Source organism: Phocoena sinus, chromosome 18, assembly GCF_008692025.1.
Source record: "Phocoena sinus isolate mPhoSin1 chromosome 18, mPhoSin1.pri, whole genome shotgun sequence".
Classification (NCBI taxonomy): Eukaryota; Metazoa; Chordata; class Mammalia; order Artiodactyla; family Phocoenidae; genus Phocoena; species Phocoena sinus.
This window is the reverse complement of record NC_045780.1, coordinates 24,562,025-24,575,652: the sequence shown is the minus strand read 5'-3', so window position 1 is coordinate 24,575,652 and position 13,628 is coordinate 24,562,025. Positions and strand designations below refer to the sequence as shown.

Below are 13,628 nucleotides of genomic sequence, written 5' to 3'. Positions count from 1 at the left end.
TTTTGGTTGATTGTGACTTTTTATTTTCAATCCAGTTCTTTGTAGCTTCCTTCAGCTCTTAAATTTCAAGGGGAATGTTGTGTAAGAGCTTAGGAGTGGTTGCTGGGCTGGGCTGGTGCTGTAGACCCTTATCTGGCCAACTAAGTTATTCTTTAAGGCTCAGCTCAGCCATTTACTCAGATGTTCACTCCTGAGACTTTGGGGCCGCCTCTCAGTGGTGCCGCCCACCTTCAAAACCTTGACTGCCTTGCATGTGAATCGCTGATAACACTTCGTGGTCACTTTATGATATTCTCTCTATGTGCCTTTCTTCTCAGTGAGACTGCAAATCCTGCAGGGCAGGGGTTTAGTCTTACTTAAGTATCTTTATATCCCTACAGTGTTCAGGGCATAATAGATGCTCAATAAATGTGGGGGAAATGAACATATGCCACGAATGATACATGGTGCTGATTCCATAGAGTAAGAAATCATTGTATCTCTTCCCTTGGCTAAGAATGATGTCCTCCATGGTCTTTAATTTGACTGCCCTTTCTTCCTGCTGCACAGCTGGCTATGCCCCACCAGTGGCTCGAGGGTAACTTGCCCGTGAGTGCCAAGTGTGCTGTCTGTGAAAAAACGTGTGGCAGCGTTCTCCGTCTTCAAGACTGGAGATGCCTTTGGTGTAAAACGATGGTGAGAGTTTTATAATTATTTTCCATTTAAAATGTTTCTTTCTGTATCTTTTTCATCCGTGTGATTTAGAGACAAAGCTAAGAATTTATGGCAGAGCAGAGCCTGGTAGCACACGCACCCGTTTGTAAGGTTCATCTTTTTTCAAGATGCGTTCCTTCCACTCTGGTTACTTTTGCAAATGCCCTTTTTGTGACACCTACTCTTGTCCCTTTGTGTGAGGACCTCTTTCCCACAGTTTTATTGTTTTTCATCAAGCTTTAGCCACACTTAAGTGGTTTTCAGCCTGCTTTACTACCTGTTGCCCACAGAAAGCCACCAAATTTTGATTAACAGGCCAAGTGTAAGTTTGCTACAGTCCCGTGTGTGTTCTCCGAGAGAAAGAAGCCGAGTTCAGTAGGCTGTGCACTGACATAATTTAGATTATATACATTGATGTTATATAAATAAGTAAATATTTTAAAACTTCTTTGCATGTGCAAGAAAGTGGTGAGAAGCAGACACAGCATAACGTGGAGCCAACGGCAAGCAAGGGTCCCATCTCTGCCAGACTGTGTGAGGACTGGGCCTCCATCCTGCAGGAGGGCAGTCGGTGCAGGAACTCAGAGGGTGACCTCACGCCCCTCAGAGGGTGATGTGGGGCTAAAAGACAGCAGGACGAGGAGGCAGTGAGTGCTCACCTGAGCGCCGGGTGATGCTGTCTGATTACGATGCTGATTGCCTTGCTTTGGGGCAGAGTTGTTTGGTCGTGTTTTGAGTCTTGGAAGTCAGCCCCTCTCTCCCCAACAAAAAGAAGGAAAGCATTGTCTTTAATAAGCACGGTGAAGATGAGCAAATGCAAGAGATGTGCGTGTGATACGTTGATTTCATAATCAATGAGACTGAGTCCATAGGCCACAGAGAAAAAAGTCCTATAATTTTTTAGTCAGGTCTGATTGATAGACAATCTTGTGTTTCTTTTTTGTTTTTGTTTTTAATTTTTTTTGGCCGCGCTGCCTGGCACGCGGGATCTTAGTTCTCCACGAGGGTTGGAACCCGCGCCCCCTGCAGTGGAAGCGAGGAGTCTTAACCACTGGACCGCCAGGGAAGTCCCCTCTTTTTCATTTTTGAATCGAACATGATTCTCTTCATCCCCATGCTTTTGTTATTCTTCATCGATTGCCTCTTTTATTGACATAGATGTTACTTTTTATTTCTTTCATCCCATTTAATATAATATGCAGACTATATTAGATACCTCTCTTTGGAGTTTTGGTGCAACCCTAACCCTGAAAGCCCCCTTCTGCTGTTCCTTATTTTAAAGGAGTGCTCACGTAAACAGGATTTTAAATCAAGATTCCATCCCACCTAAGATTTCTTTTTTGGGGGGACAACCACTGATGTATGCATCTACCACTATTTTTATTGGTTTGCATTTACTGAAATCTATTTCTCTACTTCTGGGACTTCAGCTGTTCTTTTCTAACTTTTTGAAAAGAAAGCAGGTCATCTGTGTGATGAATTATTTTAGAAAGGTTTTATGTAAGTCGTCTTTACTTGCAATATATGTCTCTACTTGTGTTTAGTCAGTAGTTGTCTTTTTCTATTGTAGTTGATTTACAATGTTGTGTGAGTTTCAGGTGTACAGCACAGTGACTCAGTTATACCTACATATATATGTTTATGTTTTCTAATTTAAACTATTTAAATTTAAAATATGTTTTCTAATTTCTTTTTCAGATTCTTTTCCTTTATAGGTTATTACAAAATATTGAGTATAGTTCCCTGTGCTATATAGTAGGTCCTTGTTGGTTATCTATTTGATATATCATAGTGTATATATGTTAATCCCACACTCCTAATTTATCCCACAGACATAGCAAACAAACTTATGGTCACCAAAAGGGAAAGCGGGGGAGGGATAAATTAGTCAGCAGTTTTTAAACTTTATTAAGTTTAGCAGTTGGAGTTAGAAAAGCAGTAGGAGTTAAATTAGGTTTTTTACTTGCTTGTTCTACCCTCTGCCACATTTTTAAAATTTCGCAAATGGGACAGAAGTATTATTACAGACTGTAGAAGGGATGATTCTGGAATGTCTTTCCTCTTTTTTCCTGGCAATCTTAAGTATCACCTTTGCCTGAAATTATTCCATGTGTCAGTTAGACATGCAGGTTTCTGGGCCACCATCACTTTTGTTACATGCCTCTTAATCTTGTACTTCCTATACACTATCATCTATCCATTATAATATTATGATGCCTTTAAAATATGTGTTTCTAACAGCAAAACATCTAGTGTCTAAACATAGTCACCTGGTTCAAAACAAAACCAAACCATAGTTCCACAATCCTAATGATTCTTAATTTTTCCAGCTGTTGTCCAATCTCTGGGTATAGTTTTACCTTTTCTATAAAATAGTGAAGATACAATTTTATCTCTGCTTTTCTCATTTAACATTGTTGTAAATCATAGAGCAAAATGCCCTGTGATTCTCATACGTTTTGAATTCCTTTTAAAACTATCTGTGCCTGCTCATTTTTCTAAAATCCATTTGGATTGTTAATGATTATAAGTCATAACAGGAAATGGTCCAAAATTAGGTCATCAGCAGAACAAGAATCGCTTTTAAATTTCAATTATTTTCTCAAAAGTTCTGATAAATACATGTTTAATTGATATGCCAGTTTTCTAAAAGGACTAATAAAATAAAGCCTTATTAAATAAGTGCTTTATGAAGTGCCTGCTCTTACTAATAAAACATTTAAAGGCTCTCTAGTTGAGTGCATAAATTATTCTAAATTGCCTGGGTCCTACTTGATATGTTTGCCCTGCCTGAGTGACCTTGAAACTTTTTATTCTACAGAGTTAACACACTTGCTGAGTGCCTGTGATGTGTATCATCTTCCAAGATGAGGGGGCAATAATAGAACCTTTTCCTTTTCCTTACAGAGCCAGAAGTCTAGCTGAGAACATAGGCACGGATGTACTTATAACTATAATAACATGACAATATTATAAAAGATGTGTGAATAGAAAGTTATAGATCACTGCAGAAAGAGCAGACACATTACAGATTGTATTAATCTTCATTTAATTCTGTAAGAATTTTATAAGGTAAATGTCATTATCATTTCCTATGGACAATTATATTGACACTCACTGGTTCGCTTCCCTTCTTCCTTCCCTCCTCCCTCCCTTCCTTCCTCCCTTCCTCTGCACTTCTTCCTCTTCTCTTCCGCTCTCCTTCCCTTCACCAGGCATTTATTGACTACATACTACTTGCCTGAGGCAATCATGAAGACAGGCTGTACAGACCAAATCAGATTCCCATCTCTAAAATGATTAGGCCATTCCTTAGAAGTATAAGTATTGTGCCACTGAAGTAATTTATGAATTACTGAACATTTTGGGATGCACTTGATCTTCATTTACCAGTTCCTTAGATATAATTTATGCCTTAATAAAACATTGGTGTGTTTTTATGATTCCTGAAGGTTTATTTCATTGTTATTAGGTACACACTGCCTGCAAAGACTTATATCATCCTATATGTCCACTTGGCCAATGTAGAGTATCTGTCATACCTCCAATTGCACTGAACAGCACCGATTCTGATGGTATGTAGCAGTGGTGTAAGTATGTATATTCCTGGTATATCAAATGTTGATATGTACATCTATTTTCCTAGAATAAATAGAACTGTAATTGGTTCTTCTGGTTAGTTTTTATATAATAATTCAATTTCAGTTGCAGAACAGTACATTTAATTTATAAAAGAACGTTTTAAAATTAAGGTGTAAAAACATAACTATTGACACAGTGGTGAAATTGCAGTGTATGAGATTTACATTTCAGCAAATAAAATAACATTGTTATTCTGTAACAAAATGCAATATGAAAAGATTAATTTTTTATACGCAATTTTTCCCCCTCCGTAATTGAAGCTGCCCGTTAGCATAGCTCTTATTGAAATGTGTTTTCTTACCATTTCATTGTAGGAATTTATACTCCTATAAATTCATTCACTTTTTCTGGAATTTTACAACTTAATTGTACGTACTGAAGAACCTGTTTACAGCACTGGTTTTGGAATAGCATACTAATAACTTCCTTGTAAGCAAACCATATTACAGAAGGCTTTTACCATGAACTCTTATCAATGTTTTGCATCGATAAAGTGCCTTATGCTTTTCAAACGTTTTATGTAAATGATGCCAGTAGATATCATAGATATTATAAGCTGCAGAAAATGATTTGTTAACCTGTGTTATTAACAGCCCCCCAACCAAACCCTGATATATCAAAGTTCTGATATTTATTATAAAATTTAAAAATATTTTCTAAGGCCTTATCAAGGAGGAGTTAAATATAATGCCGAAAATGAACATGAATCCTTTAACAATTGTGAATTTATAGACTATGATCGGTTTCTCTTAATAATTAGGTGTTGTTAAGGCAGGTGGTAGATCTCAGTTTATCTGTGATTAATACTTTCACCATCTTTGGTATGATTTTTCATTATAGTGCACATTTTAAAAGATAAGTTCTATGGTCTTAGTATGTAAATAATAAACCTATCTCCTTTTGGGGGCGCTAAATGATAACATTGTTAAAGTAATAAACAAGGTTCTTTATTTATGAATTTATCTTTTTTCCTCTGAAGTTTTTTTAAGAGTTGGAAAAGAGAAAGCTGTACGTATTGATCTTGTGCTGTGTTTTGTTTCTTTTTTTTAACAGGTTTCTGTAGAGCAACATTTTCATTCTGTGTTAGTCCTCTATTGGTTTTTGTCAATTCTAAGAGTGGAGATAATCAGGGAGTAAAGTTTCTTCGCCGATTTAAACAGTTACTAAATCCAGCTCAGGTGTTTGATTTGATGAATGGCGGTCCTCATTTAGGGTAATTGATTATTGATAAATCTCGTTTGAATGATATGTAGCACTGAGCACGAAATACACTTGGTTTTTCAGCTGATGAAAACTGCAGATTCATCTAGACATCTCTGTGTTGATCTTCTGACATCTCCCTTTCTTTAAAGTTCTGATTATAAATTTTAACATAAACTTTTTGATATTTATACATCTTCCTTGGGTGCTGAAAGTTCTAAAGTTTGTTCAGAAAATGTTTTAGAATATATCCTACATCAGACAATTCTGTTTGCTTAGCTCTACAAAGTAGATCAACTTGTGTAAAGATAGAAATACAAACAATAACTTGAGAAAATGATTTGCATGGGAGGGTAGTACTGAGTTGTACATAATACAAATAATCAATTATTTAACCAAAGCACAGATACTGTTGTGGGCCTCAAGGACAGGCCCTCAAGGATTTCAGACTCAGTTCCCATACATGACAAAAGAGTGCTTTTGTTCATGTTCATTTCAAACTGGAATGTCATATAACCTAAAATCTGGGGGGAAAAGCTTAAATATATTTCAAGAGGGAAAATATGCCTTGAGGGACTTGAATACGTTTTTAGTGTATATATATGATTTTTGTTGAAGAGGTAATATTGTGTCATCTGACCCAAGAGCCTGTGATCTCCTTATAATTTACTTAACGCCAACTCGGCTTTTCTCTTGGGTTCCACTGTCACCTTAAATCATAAACACAGAAGTAGAAATGAAGATTTTAGATGCCAGTTCCTGAGAAGGCCTTTGTGTTTTGTGATTTAGCACTCTCCTATCTTCTGTGTTTCTCTCCTCAGACTCTCTTTGTGCCTCTTTTCACTGTGTCCTTTCAGGGTCTTCCTTCTTGTTTCCATTGCCTTTTTCTTGCTGTCTCAAGCCCTTCTGGTCCCATGAGTGTTGGTCTTCTTCATTTGAACCCAGCTCTTTCGTTATGTGCTTGTACCTCCCTTCCTTTCTCCTGCATGTGTCCTGGCACTTCCTCATCTAGCCTCTCTCCTCACCTTTGTCTCTCCCATTGCTGGTTAGCTTTGTCCCCCTTTCTAGCATATCTGTTTTATAATCCTCCATGGTTCCAATATCTTCTATTTTTGACATTTATTTTTTCTACCCATCCTCTAAAATTCTAAGCAACTCCCTTTGTGAAACTTCTCGAGATTGTCTCCATATTTCTTCGATTTTCCACAATACTTGAGGTGTACAAAGGTACACTCACAGGGTGAAATGTGTCAAAATTTGAGATGAAGGAAGACAGAAGTAGAAAGATTGACCTGAGAACAGGAAAAGAGGAAGCAAAACAGCTACTGGGAGTATGGCAGGGGTACATTGGGCAAGGTTTGGTGGGTCTGTTGAGGAACTGCCCTGTGCCACTCAGGAGCATCAGTGCCCTAGTTTGTAATATGCTATTCATGGAAATAACATATCCTTGTGAAGTAAAGAGAAAAGTCAGTACTCTTACCGTCTCCTATCACTTACCTTTCATTCTCTTTCCTGGGTTCTGCTTCTTTTTTGTTTTCTCATTTCTCACTCCCCTTTTTTCCTATTTCATCTCCGTTTCTACTTATAATCTCCTTTCCGCTTTATGATTAAGACATTTTCTTGAGTTACACATTGCACTCAAATTGATTTTTATAGTATAATTCATATGTAAGGGTTCTTATATTTAATCTGAACATGAATACCAATAACTAACAGAATGACAAAGAATTGGGGAACGTGATTTTTATTTACTTACACTAAAATAAAATACTTTTTTCTTTCAGTTAAGATTATTCCAGAAGTTTGACAATTTCCGGATTCTTGTTTGTGGAGGAGATGGAAGTGTGGGTTGGGTTTTGTCAGAAATTGATAAGCTCAACTTGAATAAACAGGTAAGTGGTCATTCCTTTCACTGCTAGTTATCCTAACCTGCTGACCAGTGATGTACAGAAATGTCAGAGTCCCTATGTGTCAACTTGTCTGAGGTCTCCTGTGGGGCTGTCTTTCAGTGTCAGCTGGGAGTACTGCCTCTGGGTACAGGAAATGACCTTGCCCGGGTTCTTGGCTGGGGAGGCTCATACGATGACGACACCCAACTTCCTCAGATACTTGAGAAGCTGGAACGAGCCAGCACCAAAATGTTGGACAGGTAATAACAAATTCTCTTCTAAAATTAGACCGAAAGTGACATACTGATATCTTTTTCTGATAAGTAAAATTGTACTGACGGTAACCCCTGACGGGGGTCCACCCCTGAGGTCTAGAACAGAGCCTGGCACAGAATAGACACTCAATAAATATGTTTTTTTGAGTGAATGAATGAATTGTAAAAAAAAAAAAAAAAATGAGGAAACTGGTTTAATGAATCCATTATTATTATTATTATTTTTTTTTTTTTTGCGGTACACGGGCCTCTCACTGTTGTGGCCTCTCCCGTTGCGGAGCACAGGCTCTGGACGCGCAGGCTCAGCGGCCATGGCTCACGGGCCCAGCCGCTCCGCGGCATGTGGGATCTTCCCAGACCGGGGCATGAACCCATGTCCCCTGCATCAGCGGGCGGACTCTCAACCACTGCACCACCAGGGAAGCCCTGAATCCGTTATTTTAAAGATAATGTAGAAGGCTATGATGATACTAGTTACTTTTAACTCCTATTTGGCTCAGAAAGCTTAAATAGTTAGTGAGGGGGCTTTTGATGAGTATAATATGTATGGTCCCTTCATCTTCTGGTTTCATTAAAACTAAGAAAGACATATAAACCTTAGATTTTTTTAGACTATCTCTTCTTAATTATACAGGGCTATATACTTATTTATACTGAGCTATACTTATTTATACTGAGGGCTATATACTTATATATACAGGTATATATACAGGGCTATATACTTATTTATACTGAGCTATACTTATTTATACTGAGGGCTATATACTTATATATACTTAATTATACTGAGCCCTGAACCAGGGCTCAGTAAGCAGTAACCTCCATCATAAGTGGGACACAAATGTCAAAATCTTATTATAAATTTGGGCTAGCATGAATCAAAACAACTTTGATAGGATTAGCCATCTGTGGTACTCTTCCCGAAAATAACGAAATCTCATCAGGGAGCCACCAATCTAAAATGTAATTACTCTAAAATAAGCTATAACCTAATTAATTGTAACCTTGCCTGACATAAGGTAATGTTGTAATGGCTGATTCTTTTGCTGACAGAATATTTAGAAAGAAAGCTGGGCTGGCAAGCATTTGTCTGTGTTTATCCCAAACCAGTCATGAGAGGGATCCCCCAGTAGTTTGGGAGCATAAAGTAGACTCAGTCTCCAGTCTTTAAAGAGCCTGGAGGTGATTTCCCAGATGACTGCCCAGTTCAGTGCTAACCAAACCCCACAAGGTATTTTAAATGGCTTTTTGTTGTAAATTTAAATACCGCTCTCCCCGCAACCTAGGAAATGCTGTGAGGCATTTCCTCTGCTCTGGGTGTGGCTTTTCCCTTGTAAGTTATAAAAAATTAATTTCTCTAGGTGGTTAGCAGAGAAACAACACCCCCTTGGTAAAATTCCTTAATACAGACCTGCAAAAGAAAACAAAAAACAAAAAACCACAGGAAGAAACAATCAAAGGGGATTTAAAAAGCTAGGACTGTTGTTTAGAAACATAAGAATATTTTGTTCCAGTGTTTTCCTTACTAATTAAGAATACCATTTGTAAAGAACAGGTGAAAAAAATTGATGTTTAATAATATTCTACATCATATATGCTTTTTCATATATATTAATTTATTTGACCCTCAAAACAACACTGGCTAAGAAAAGCATTATTATGACTGTTTTACAAAGATGAAAATTGAGTCTTACGGAGACAGTGGAGTAACAATGAATAGTATTTTTTGTCTGCCTGGCACTTCTAGTTACTTTACTTGATAGAGTATCATCTCCTTTAATCCTCACTGTACATTTAGAAATGGCTAATGTCATTATCATCTCCATCTTACAGGTAAAAAGGCTCAGGAGGTTTTTATATTATCAGTGTCACATAGCTAATAAGTGGTTGAACTGGCTGTCTGCAATGAAATCCAGACTCTACTTCCCAGGGGCTTTCAACACTGCACTCTCTGTTTAATGCACATACTCACCAAATGGGTCCATAACTTCTGCTTTCAACTCTGCTTAGCTGGTACCAATGAGCATCCCTTCCTGACTTGTGCTGCCACTTTCTCCTGTTTCATCAGCTCCAATCATTGCCTATAAAGGGAGGAGGTATAGCATGGAAGGTGCAAGGACATTTGGGTGGATTTCTTTCCCAATTCTTTAACCATCCTTTGACCAGAGAAGTATCGCCAGATATACGGAACTGGACTTTCATGTTTCCAATTGTGATTTCCCCTATTTGGAAGTTTACAAAGTTTAATTATTTTATTTGTTGCTTGTATTACGTCTGTTTCTGCACTAGAATACAAGCTTTATTAGAGAAGTCTTATTCAATTTTGTATTTCCAGACCCTGGAATACTGTCACTTTGAGACGTTCAGTACATATCTGTTGCGTGGATGAATGAAAGAATGGATGACTTTTTGTGCTCAAATGTGTATTTATAGTACATTCATGTCAAGAGTTGAATAGTAGCTATACACATCTATTTCACTTATACATCCTAACATATAACCTGTGTCTTTTGGGGAATTCTCTCAGAATTTGAATTTTTATGCAAAGACTTATTAGTCTGAATGATACACCCGGCTGTCTTTACATACTGATGCTAATCTTGGGATTTTCCTCTAGGTTCTATCACTGGCATCCACTGTGATATGCTTTTCTTAAAATCCATGTGTTACAGTACTGCTCTTATTATGCTTTGTGTCTTTGAAAGACCTTTTATTTCACATCCTGTTACTGACAACAATAATGTCCCTACCCAATTGTTCTTCCCAAATTTTGAAATTATTTTAGATAGAAGACTGGATTTATCTGGAGTTGATTGCTTTTCTCTAACACCAAATGATTCAATGTTTGGTTTGAAATTAATATTTACAGCTAATTGAAATAAAGTTGCCTCATAAGTATAATTTCTATCATTTTTTCCTCTCAATCCCATGCTTACTTTCTTCATGTAAGAAGGACTATTTATCTAATTTCATAGTTTTCAGTTTCATGTCTGTATAAGCCGACTTGGCAAGACAGATTGTTACATGCAGAATGATTTATTTTTCGTAGGTACTACGCCTTTGTTTAATCTAGGACATGTTTTAGAATTTGGGGCTGTGACCCATTAGCAACTTATATAATCTAGTTAGAAATTGCAGTGAGCATTATTTTAAAAGTGAAACAGAAAGGAATAGAAAAGTCAGAATGCTTTGCACCTCGTGAAGAGGAGAGGTCTTGTTACATATCTGCATTTCTTACTGTGGGCCATAGCCTTCAAATGTTTGGAAGTCACCAATCAGAGAATTGGTAAGATACGGAAATCATAAATTATGAATTCAGCATTTTATGAGATTACCAAAAGTCCATCTCTTCCCATATTTGGTTATTTTAGACACAGCAAACCATAGTTCATGAATATATGAGCGTCTGTGTGTATGTGAGGTAAGAACAACGTCAGTTTATTAAATTTTAAAGGAATTTTAGACCAAAGATTTTTCTCCCTTCAGGTGGAGTATAATGACCTATGAACTCAAATTGCCAGCAAAGGCTTCTCTACTTCCAGAACCTCCAGAAGCATCTGAAGAATTTTATGTAAGACTTTAACTCTTTATCTATTTGTCATTTGAAAACGGGGGTGAGTGTCTTGAGCAATAAAAAACATATAAGACACGATAGTATGTTCACTTAATGGTAATTTTTCTTGTTTGGGGTTTGGTCTCATTGACTGCTTCTGGTCTTCTCCTCCAGAGGAAAGAATCCTTACCATCTAGGTTAGTGTCCTTCCATGACAGCCACCCTGGGCGTGTGAATTCAGCCACATCACTCGCCTTTGTGGGTCACATCTTCATGGACCTCAGCTGTTGAGGAGACCACAATGTTGGGAGGATTAAAGGAGGTGATAAGTGTGTGGAAAGCACCAGGCATGCAGGTTCCCTTGCTCCCACCCTGATAGTTCTCCCTGAATATTCCACCTGCCTATTTACTCATACCAACGGGGCTCCAGGGAAGCCAGCTGATGCCAGGCTCCTGTTAGCTTTCACTCATCTTCTGTTTCACCCATGAGCACCTGTTTGAATATTAGATGTTTGCCCAGCTCCAGACACACATCAATACTTACTCGTCACCAGAATATTGTATCAGAATTTCTCTCTTCCTGCTTTCCCTGCTGCGTTGAGGATGCATCAGGACAGGCCTCTAGGTTAAGTCTGTGGATCAAGATAAAACAAAGGAAGACAGTGCACTTCATTCCATCCCTGCTACAGACCATTAATAACTGCAGTTTTTAGACGTTCTTAAAGATTCAGCATTCTGATTAAACCTCAAAGCACTGGAGATTTAAAACAACCTAATTTTCAAAGGATTATTCTCTGACTCACTAAGGCCATTTGATCTATGATAGCTTATTTTTCCCTCTAGGAAAATTCATCTGTTTATTTTACAGTTGAAATCTTTGTTTTGTCATCAAGAAAATTAGGATCGTGTCACAACTAAGGAAAGGAATGATAACTAGAAACATGGGCTTTTCCTTAAAGAAGCTAACTGTATTTAAATTTTTTCCCTGATATAAAAGTAGCAAAACCTGCTTCTAAAAATTTTGGAAAATACAAAAATATATAAAAAAGAAGGTAAAAATTTTATTTACAGTCCTGCCACCCAGAGGTAATTACTATGAAAGATTAATATATTTACTACTTTCTTTCCAGCAGCATTTTTGTTTATATTATTATTTTTTTCAACTATAAACATGTTTTCATAGGAACCAATCTTTTTTCTTAATAGTATTTTTTAAATGTTATTAATTTTCTCTCCAGAGACAAAAGGGGCATTATTTTGCTCTTCTTACTTCAAGATGTCCATATCCTAGCATATAAGATAAAGTCAGACAATTTACTTTTATCATATATGTAGTCACTAAATATGAGGTACAATTGTAACTACATGGAAGAAAGCTCTTTTTTAGTGTAAAGGAGTTTTGAATGAAACTTCATGTATTTTGCTTTTTTATTAAAGTATTTCATAACAAAGAGATAGTGTGCCTTAAGATTACAGGTTAAATGAGTGTTCTTTGTCACTCTGACCAGTCACTGTGTGACTTCTTTGCCTTGAAAACTGAAATAAAAGTGAGCTAAATATTCCTTCTTCGTAGGCTCAATCTAATGTTCCAGCTTATATTTTTTAAGTAAAATATTTATTTTGGATTCCCTTATGCATGATTGTGAAATTACTGTTCTTTTCGATTTTCCACAAAATGTGGTTGATCTTCTTATTAACTGTTAGCATTCTGCTGGCGCCATAGAATTATAGAGCTTTAAGGAATTATGACAGTTTTATTGATTAATTCCTTAGGGCCATAATTAAGTAATTCTATTTGTTACGTACTTTTTGAACATTGTAAGAATAGTGATTCCATGATTTCCTTCAGTAACAATGATTCTGTTGCTTAATGCTCACTATCAGAAAATGTATTGTTTACATTTAATGTAAAATCCCCATGCCATCAGGTTCTTCTCTCCTCTACCCCTTGGCGAATGAATATGCATCTCTCCATTGGCCTCATACTAGTTCACTCTGTTCTCACCTCAAGTCTCAGCTTAGGTATCACTCATTCCAGGTGTCCACCACTCACTCCAAGTGGTCATCCCTCATCTCCCAAGTCTTACGTCTGTGTCTTTCTTCAGTAGTTCCACAGCCCCCTTCACCTTCCATCATTTTACTGCTATCACACTGTAAGGATCAGGCAATGTATATTATTCACTCACCATTAATTATATTGTCATCCGGTACGATGACTAGCACAAAGTAGACAGTGAATTAAAAATTAGTATTGTTAGGGAATTCCCTGAAGGTACAGTGGTTAGGACTTGGCACTTTCACTGCTGTGGCCTGGGTTCAATCCCTGGTCACGGAAATAAGATCCCACAGGCTGTGCAGCATGGCTTAAAAAAAAAA

The 13,628-nt window shown here is 37.2% G+C and overlaps 1 protein-coding gene across 1 annotated transcript in view; it reads left to right on the top strand.

Annotated features, from left to right (window-relative positions):
• The window catches only part of DGKH (diacylglycerol kinase eta), a 178,432-nt gene that overhangs the window by 100,030 nt on the left and 64,774 nt on the right, over window positions 1-13,628 (top strand). Inside the window, exons 7-13 of the mRNA XM_032611105.1 lie at window positions 550-675; window positions 4,166-4,268; window positions 5,389-5,548; window position 5,888; window positions 7,320-7,427; window positions 7,545-7,684; window positions 11,186-11,270. Coding sequence (XP_032466996.1) covers window positions 550-675; window positions 4,166-4,268; window positions 5,389-5,548; window position 5,888; window positions 7,320-7,427; window positions 7,545-7,684; window positions 11,186-11,270 — 723 coding nt within the window. The remainder of the gene's footprint in view (window positions 1-549; window positions 676-4,165; window positions 4,269-5,388; window positions 5,549-5,887; window positions 5,889-7,319; window positions 7,428-7,544; window positions 7,685-11,185; window positions 11,271-13,628) is intronic.